The sequence below is a fragment of the Eptatretus burgeri genome, chromosome 5 (genome assembly GCF_056783735.1).
Source record: "Eptatretus burgeri isolate ZD-2024b chromosome 5, Ebu_testis_v1, whole genome shotgun sequence".
In the NCBI taxonomy this organism is placed as follows: Eukaryota; Metazoa; Chordata; class Myxini; order Myxiniformes; family Myxinidae; genus Eptatretus; species Eptatretus burgeri.
The window spans coordinates 10899149-10908690 of NC_140965.1; the positions used below are offsets into that span (position 1 = coordinate 10899149).

At 54.6% G+C, this 9542-nt stretch overlaps 1 protein-coding gene across 6 annotated transcripts in view; it reads left to right on the forward strand.

Moving 5' to 3' along the window:
* The first annotated feature begins 4426 nt into the window (after positions 1 to 4426).
* The window catches only part of RNF141 (ring finger protein 141), a 22995-nt gene continuing 17879 nt past the window's right edge, over positions 4427 to 9542 (forward strand). For 2 of the 6 annotated variants that reach the window (XM_085880696.1, XM_085880693.1), the window contains exons 1-3: positions 4427 to 4533; positions 4681 to 4868; positions 6913 to 7023. In XM_085880696.1, coding sequence (XP_085736822.1) covers positions 4456 to 4533; positions 4681 to 4868; positions 6913 to 7023 — 377 coding nt within the window. In that variant the 5' untranslated portion in view covers positions 4427 to 4455. The remainder of the gene's footprint in view (positions 4534 to 4680; positions 4869 to 6912; positions 7024 to 9542) is intronic. The other 4 variants (XM_085880692.1, XM_085880691.1, XM_085880694.1 and 1 more) reach the window with 3 other exon arrangements.

A 9542-nucleotide genomic window follows, 5' to 3' on the forward strand; every position in this document is an offset into this window, starting at 1 on the left:
CCTCAATCCACCCGGCAATCTCCGCCCACAATCCACCCAACAATCTCCGCCCACAATCCACCCGGCAATCTCCGCCCACAATCCACCCAACAATCTCCGCCCACAATCCACCCGGCAATCTGCGCCCACAATCCACCCGGCAATCTCCGCCCACAATCCACCCGGCAATCTCCGCCCACAATCCACCCGGCGATCTCCGCCCACAATCCACCCGGCAATCTCCGCCCACAATCCACCTGGCAATCTGCACCCACAATCCACCAGGCCATCTCCGCCCACAATCCACCTGACAATCTCCGCTCACAATCCACCCGGCAATCTCCGCCCACAATCCACCCGGCAATCTGCGCCCACAATCCACCCGGCAATCTGCGCCCACAATCCACCCGGCAATCTCCGCCCACAATCCACCCGGCAATCTCCGCCCACAATCCACCCGGCAATCTGCGCCCACAATCCACCAGGCAATCTCCGCCCACAATCCACCCGACAATCTCCGCCCACAATCCACCCGGCAATCTCCCCCCACAATCCACCAGGCAATCTCCGCCCACAATCCACCAGGCAATCTCCGCCCACAATCCACCAGGCAATCTCCGCCCACAATCCACCCGACAATCTCCGCCCCCAATGTATCCGGCAATCTGCGCCCACAATCCACCAGGCAATCTCCGCCCACAATCCACCCGACAATCTCCGCCCACAATCCACCCGGCAATCTCCCCCACAATCCACCAGGCAATCTCCGCCCACAATCCACCAGGCAATCTCCGCCCACAATCCACCAGGCAATCTCCGCCCACAATCCACCCGACAATCTCCGCCCACAATCCACCCGGCAATCTCCCCCCACAATCCACCAGGCAATCTCCGCCCACAATCCACCAGGCAATCTCCGCCCACAATCCACCCGGCAATCTGCGCCCACAATCCACCCGGCAATCTGCGCCCACAATCCACCCGGCAATCTCCGCCCACAATCCACCCGGCAATCTCCGCCCACAATCCACCCGGCAATCTGCGCCCACAATCCACCAGGCAATCTCCGCCCACAATCCACCAGGCAATCTCCGCCCACAATCCACCCGGCAATCTACGCCCACAATCCACACGGCAATCTCTGCCCACAATCAACCCGGCAATGTACGCCCACAATCCACCCGGCAATCTCCGCCCACAATCAACCCATAAATCTCCGCCCACAATCCACCTGGCCATCTGCACCCACAATCCACCCGGCAATCTCCGCCCACAATCCACCCGGCAATCTGCACCCACAATCCACCAGGCAATCTCCGCCCACAATCCACCCGGCAATCTCCGCCCACAATCCACCCGGCAATCTCCGCCCACAATCCACCCAACAATCTCCGCCCACAATCCACCCGGCAATCTCCGCCCACAATCCACCCAACAATCTCCGCCCACAATCCACCCGGCAATCTGCGCCCACAATCCACCCGGCAATCTCCGCCCACAATCCACCCGGCAATCTCCGCCCACAATCCACCCGGCGATCTCCGCCCACAATCCACCTGGCAATCTCCGCCCACAATCCACCTGGCAATCTGCACCCACAATCCACCAGGCCATCTCCGCCCACAATCCACCTGACAATCTCCGCTCACAATCCACCCGGCAATCTCCGCCCACAATCCACCCGGCAATCTGCGCCCACAATCCACCCGGCAATCTGCGCCCACAATCCACCCGGCAATCTCCGCCCATAATCCACCCGGCAATCTCCGCCCACAATCCACCCGGCAATCTGCGCCCACAATCCACCAGGCAATCTCCGCCCACAATCCACCCGACAATCTCCGCCCACAATCCACCCGGCAATCTCCCCCCACAATCCACCAGGCAATCTCCGCCCACAATCCACCAGGCAATCTCCGCCCACAATCCACCAGGCAATCTCCGCCCACAATCCACCCGACAATCTCCGCCCACAATCCACCCGGCAATCTCCCCCCACAATCCACCAGGCAATCTCCGCCCACAATCCACCAGGCAATCTCCGCCCACAATCCACCCGGCAATCTGCGCCCACAATCCACCCGGCAATCTGCGCCCACAATCCACCCGGCAATCTCCGCCCACAATCCACCCGGCAATCTCCGCCCACAATCCACCCGGCAATCTGCGCCCACAATCCACCAGGCAATCTCCGCCCACAATCCACCTGACAATCTCCGCCCACAATCCACCCGGCAATCTGCGCCCACAATCCACCAGGCAATCTCCGCCCACAATCCACCAGGCAATCTCCGCCCACAATCCACCCGGCAATCTACGCCCACAATCCACACGGCAATCTCTGCCCACAATCAACCCGGCAATGTACGCCCACAATCCACCCGGCAATCTCCGCCCACAATCAACCCATCAATCTCCGCCCACAATCCACCTGGCCATCTCCGCCCACAATCCACCCGGCAATCTCCGCCCACAATCAACCCATCAATCTCCGCCCACTATCCACCCGGCCATCTCCGCCCACAATCCACCCGGCAATCTCCCCCCACAATCCACCCGGCAATCTGCGCACACAATCCACCAGGCAATCTCCGCCCACAATCCACCAGGCAATCTCCGCCCACAATCCACCCGGCAATGTACGCCCACAATCCACCCGGCAATCTCCGCCCACAATCAACCCATCAATCTCCGCCCACAATCCACCTGGCCATCTGCACCCACAATCCACCCGGCAATCTCCGCCCACAATCCACCCGGCAATCTGCACCCACAATCCACCAGGCAATCTCCGCCCACAATCCACCCGGCAATCTCCGCCCACAATCCACCCGGCAATCTCCGCCCACAATCCACCCAACAATCTCCGCCCACAATCCACCCGGCAATCTCCGCCCACAATCCACCCAACAATCTCCGCCCACAATCCACCCGGCAATCTGCGCCCACAATCCACCCGGCAATCTCCGCCCACAATCCACCCGGCAATCTCCGCCCACAATCCACCCGGCGATCTCCGCCCACAATCCACCTGGCAATCTCCGCCCACAATCCACCTGGCAATCTGCACCCACAATCCACCAGGCCATCTCCGCCCACAATCCACCTGACAATCTCCGCTCACAATCCACCCGGCAATCTCCGCCCACAATCCACCCGGCAATCTGCGCCCACAATCCACCCGGCAATCTGCGCCCACAATCCACCCGGCAATCTCCGCCCATAATCCACCCGGCAATCTCCGCCCACAATCCACCCGGCAATCTGCGCCCACAATCCACCAGGCAATCTCCGCCCACAATCCACCCGACAATCTCCGCCCACAATCCACCCGGCAATCTCCCCCCACAATCCACCAGGCAATCTCCGCCCACAATCCACCAGGCAATCTCCGCCCACAATCCACCAGGCAATCTCCGCCCACAATCCACCCGACAATCTCCGCCCACAATCCACCCGGCAATCTCCCCCCACAATCCACCAGGCAATCTCCGCCCACAATCCACCAGGCAATCTCCGCCCACAATCCACCCGGCAATCTGCGCCCACAATCCACCCGGCAATCTGCGCCCACAATCCACCCGGCAATCTCCGCCCACAATCCACCCGGCAATCTCCGCCCACAATCCACCCGGCAATCTGCGCCCACAATCCACCAGGCAATCTCCGCCCACAATCCACCCGACAATCTCCGCCCACAATCCACCCGGCAATCTGCGCCCACAATCCACCAGGCAATCTCCGCCCACAATCCACCAGGCAATCTCCGCCCACAATCCACCCGGCAATCTACGCCCACAATCCACACGGCAATCTCTGCCCACAATCAACCCGGCAATGTACGCCCACAATCCACCCGGCAATCTCCGCCCACAATCAACCCATCAATCTCCGCCCACAATCCACCTGGCCATCTCCGCCCACAATCCACCCGGCAATCTCCGCCCACAATCAACCCATCAATCTCCGCCCACAATCCACCCGGCCATCTCCGCCCACAATCCACCCGGCAATCTCCCCCCACAATCCACCCGGCAATCTGCGCCCACAATCCACCAGGCAATCTCCGCCCACAATCCACCAGGCAATCTCCGCCCACAATCCACCCGGCAATCTCCGCCCACAATCCACCAGGCAATCTCCGCCCACATCACACCCAACAATAAGTGACAGAAGACACAGGACAGAATAGCCAATAATATAACAGCGCGATGTCGCCGCGCTGTAAAAATGGCCAAGAGAGGCTGTTTGGTGTATGGCTCCACAGAATGAATGCCTGCATTATTAGGCGGTGTATTTCCGTCGATTCGTGTAGTGTTGCTGGTCCATTTTAAATATTTTGGAGTAAAAAAAAAAAAACTACAAAAGTTAAATTAAATATGAATCTGTATGTGGATTCTATATATAAATTTAAATTAATATAGCTTCGCTGCTCGAATCGTCCGCTTTGGGGCCGAATCATTGGTGTTGACGGAAATGTCGGTGCGGTCAGTTTCCGGGCGGTTTTACCTCCGTCGGTATTCGATGTTTCACCTGAGTCTGGGGTTCCTTGGAAGGAAAGTCTGAGGAGATTTATTTTTTTATGATATTCGCGGTGAAAGTCCCTCTTGTGATTTCAACGCTCGGACGAGTGCTCCGATTGTATTGTGTTGCCGAGCGAGCGAAGGGTAACTCGGGAATACTGTATTTGTTTCCTTCGGCAGGGATGTCCGCGCATCGTCGTCCCGCGAAATCTCGCTGAGGCCCATAGTTATGGGACAGAATAGTTCGGTGCAAGACGTGGTGAGCAAGCTTCCCGAGAATGCGCGGAATCGGGCCTTGCTGTTTTACAACATCGGAAACCTGTCACACGGACAGTTTCTGAGGAAGGTGGAGGAGCTCGATGAAACGTGAGTCCCATTTAATCCTCAAGGCGAGACGGTGTGTGATTTTATCAGAACCATCACTCTTTTACTGGTGTGTCGCTTTTCATCGTCTCAACTGTTCACGTCATTGTGTTTATCGTGTTACTTTTCTGGTAAAATGGCGGAACGGTAAATGTGTGTATATGTGTATATATATATATATATATATATATATATATATATATATATATATATATATATATATATATATATATATATATATATATACACACACACACACATAGACATAAGAGGAGAGTGTCTGACCGAGTGATGAGTGTGAAGTTGGAAATTGAATGGGTGATGATGAATGTCATCAGTGCATATGCCCCACATATGGGGTGTGAGATGGAGTATAAAGAAGATTTCTGGAGTGAGTTAGATGAATTTGTGGAGAGTGTATCCAAGGATGAAAGAGTGGTGATTGGAGCAGATTTCAATGGGCATGTTGGGGAAGGGAATAAAGAGGATGAGGAGGTGATGGGTAGGTATGGTCTCAACAAGAGAAATGTGGAAGGGCAAATGGTGGTAGAGTTTGCAAAAAGAATGTAAATGGCAGTGGTAAATACGTATTTCAAGAAGAAGAAGGAGGAACACAGGGTGACATACAAGAGTGGAGGAAAGTGCACACAGGTGGATGACATCTTAAGCAGGAGATGCAACCTGAAAGAGATTTGTGACTGCAAGGTGGTGGCGGGGGAGAGTGCAGCTCGACAGCATCGATTGGTGGTCTGTAGGATGACTTTAGAGGTGAGGTTGAGGAAGAGAGTGAGGGCTGAACCAAGGACCAGATGGTGGAAGCCGAAGGAGGAAGACTGTTGCGTGAAATTTAGGGAGGAGGTGAGACAGGCGTTGGATGGTGGTAAAGATGGGTGGGATGATTGGGCAACTACAGCAGAAGTGGTGAGGGAGATAGCGAGGAAGGTACTTGGTGTGACATCTGGACGGAGGAAGGAAGATAAGGAGACTTGGTGGTGGAACGAGGAAGTACAGGAAAGTATAAGGAAGAAGGGGTTGGCGAAAAAGAAGTGGGATAGTCAGAGAGATGAAGAAAGTAGGCAGGAGTTCAAGGAATGGCGGCGAAAGGCAAAAAGAGAGGCGGCAAAAGCCAAGGAAAAGGCATATGACGAGCTGTATGAGAAGTTGGATACAAAAGAAGGGGAAAAGGATTTATACCGATTGGCAAGACAGAGGGACCGAGCTGGGAAGGATGTGCTGCAGGTTCGGGTGATAAAGGACGCAAATGGGAATGTGCTGACGAGCGAGGAGAGTGTGTTGAGAAGGTGGATGGAGTACTTTGAGGAGCTGATGAATGAAGAAAATGAGAGAGAGAAGGTTGGAAGAGGTGGAGATAGTGAATCTGGAAGTGGGGTGGATCAGTAAGGATCAAGTGAGGACTGCTATGAAGAAGATGAAAAGTGGAAAGGCGGTTGGCCCAGATGGTATACCAGTGGAGGCATGGAAGTGCTTAGGAGAGATGGCAGTGGGGTTGTTAACCAGATTGTTTAATAAAGTCTTGGAAAGTGAGAGGATGCCGGAGGAGTGGAGATTAAGTGTACTGGTTCCGATTTTCAAGAATAAGGGTGATGTGCAGAGCTGTGGAAATTAGAGGGATAAAGTTGTTAAGCCACACCATGAAGGTGTGGGAAAGAGTAGTGGAAGCTTGGTTGAGAGGAGAGGTGACTATCTGTGAGCAGCAATATGGGTTTATGCCAGGAAAGAGCACCACTGATGCGATGTTTGCTTTGAGAATGTTGATGGAGAGGTATAGGGAAGGCCAGAAGGAGTTTCATTGTGTGTTTGTGGATGTAGAGAAAGCTTTTGATAGGGTGCCAAGAGAGGAGTTGTGGCATTGTATGAGGAAGTCGGGAGTGGTGGAGAAGTATGTGAGGATCTTGCAGGATATGTATGAGGACAGTGTGACAGCAGTGAGGTGTGCGATAGGAATGACGGACCGGTTTAAGGTCAAAGTGGGATTGCACCAAGGATCCACTCTGAGCCCTTTCCTGTTTGCAATGGTGATGGACAGGTTGATGGACGAGATCAGACTGGAGTCTCCATGGACTATGATGTTCGCGGATGACATCATGATCTGTAGGGAGAGTTGGGAGCAGGCTGAGGCGAGCCTCGAGAGGTGGAGGTACGCACTGGAGAGAAGGGGAGTGATAGTCAGTCGGAGTAAGACGGAGTATATGTGCGTAAATAAGAGGGAGGGTGGTGGTATGGTGCGGTTGCAAGGAGTTGAGGTGGGGAAGGTGGATGGGTTTAAATACTTGGGATCAACTGTCCAAAGTAACGGAGAGTGTGGGAGAGAAGTGAAAAAGAGATTGCAGGCAGGATGGAGTGGGTGGAGAAGAGTTGCAGGAATGATTTGTGACAGAAGGGTAGCTGCAAGAGTGAAGGGGAAAGTATTGTTGCGGATTTCGCGCCCGCCGGCGTGCGAACGGCCACGTAACTCGAATCGCGGCACGTCGCCCACCGGACGGACAATCCAGTCGTGACCCTCTCGGACTAACGCCGGGAACCAGTCACGGGTGGACCTTTCGGTCTCACCGCGATCGAGCCAATCAGCCCCCGCGTGGGATAGGGTTGCTCGCCAAATTCGAACTACCTAAGTACCCACGCGGAGGGTAGACCGGGCGATCGCACCTCGCCGCAGGTCGACTTCGGACACGGGCCACTTAAGCGACCCGTTCCGTACTATCAGAATAACCGAGCGGTGTTATCGTCGACCTCGACGGTTCGATTAATTATCGGGCGTATTCAGCCCACTACCAACCCTTTACGTGAAGCAAGATGGGGATTCAATGGAGGAAAAGACGAAGCGAAGCGGGAGAACAGTTCAACAATAAAGCACATTTATTCGCGACGAACGGAAAGCACACAAATACAATTCCACCAAATGCACACAAAAAAAAGAAAACACAATTCCATTTACACAAAAAGCAAACATAAAAGTGAAAACACAGTGCAGAGCTAATACCGACTACCGAGCACACGGCAACACTTATACAATTCTACTTCACAGACGGCGCCGACAACACATACCCAAAACCAAGGAAAAGAAATCCCCCCAAGAATGGGGTAGGCCTGAGGCCGAGACCGGGTCGGGCCTACCCGTCTGGTGATGAGACGCGGAGCGGCGATGGCCCCGCAACCCGCGGGCCTCGTGGACAGTGCCTGGCAGGGGGTGGGAACGGGGCCCCCTTGGTCGCACTATCTCAGCGCGGGGGGAAACAGGAGGGGGTTGCTGATGCTCGGGGTATAGAGGATCTTTATTATGTGCGACGAGCGTCTCCACCTCGGCCAGGTCGCGCTGTCGGCCTCCCTCGGGTGCAGCTTCCTGCACGACGCGAGCACCCCCTCGTCTGGTGTCGCCGCCTTTCCACAGCTCCGTCCCCTCCGTTCCGACTCCACCGCACACGACGAGCAGCTCCACCGCCCGCGAAGTCTTGACCCTCTGCTTCCGACTCTCCTCTTCTTGACTCTCCGACCCGTTCTTGTTTGCGACTCTCTCCTTACTCCTTTGCGACTCTTCGTTCTCGTTCTGCTGACTCTCCGACCCGTTCTGCTGACTCTCTCGTTCCTTTTGCGACTCCGACTCTCGTTCTGCTGACTCTCTTCTGACTGACGAACACCGTCCTTTTATCCCCCCGTAACTTCGCCTTTGACCCCCTCCCTTTGACCTTTCACCTCGCTCCCCATTGGCCCGAGAAAAAGTGGGCGTGAAGGCTTTTTGATCCACAAATTTGCATATATCGATCGTTCTGGAGGCGGGGCCAAATCGCCCCTCGCTCACCGATTGGACGGCAAAAAGTGGGCGTGTGTCGTTTTTGATCCGTTTTTGAAGCAGAAAATCCGTGATTTTGTACACGCTGTTCAACGTGCGCCCTACACGAGTCCAGCATCGGTGCCCATGAGTGGCGCGAGATGACGGTGATGCGATGGTGGCGAGTTGTGACGGTAAAGGTCGTGGCGGTTGTGGTGAAGCGGCGTTGTGGTTGGTGGTTGTTGTTGTGGTTGTGATGGTGGCGATTGGTCCAAAATAAAGATAGTAAAAGAAAAACGGCTATCCTGAAGAGTCGCAGCACGTATAAATGACATGTATTCCCACTAGACAACGGGTTTGGGCCTAACTACACATGCACTTACCGAGATACCTCACCTAAGGGACCTGAATGGTGGTTTGCGAATCTGGTAACCACAACAGTATATAAGATGGTACTGAGACCAGCTATGTTGTATGGTTTGGAGGCGGTGGCACTAACAAAAAGACAGAAAGCGGAGTTGGAGGTGGCAGAGTTAAAGATCCTGCGATTCTCGTTGGGAGTGACGAGGATGGACAGGATAAGAAATGAGTATATTAGAGGGACAGCGCAGGTAGGACGGTTTGGAGACAAAGTGAGAGAGGCGAGATTGAGATGGTTTGGACATGTGCACAGGAGGGAAGCAGAGTATATCGGGCGAAGGATGTTGAAGATGGAGCCGCCAGGCAGGAGGAGAAGAGGAAGGCCAAAGAAGAGGTTCATGGATACGGTGAGGGCGGACATGCGGGTGGTTGGAGTGTCAATGGAACATGTTATGTGGAGGATAGAGCGAAATGGAGACTGTTGATCCGCTGTGGCGACCCCAAACGGGAGCTCGCCGAAAGAAGAAGAA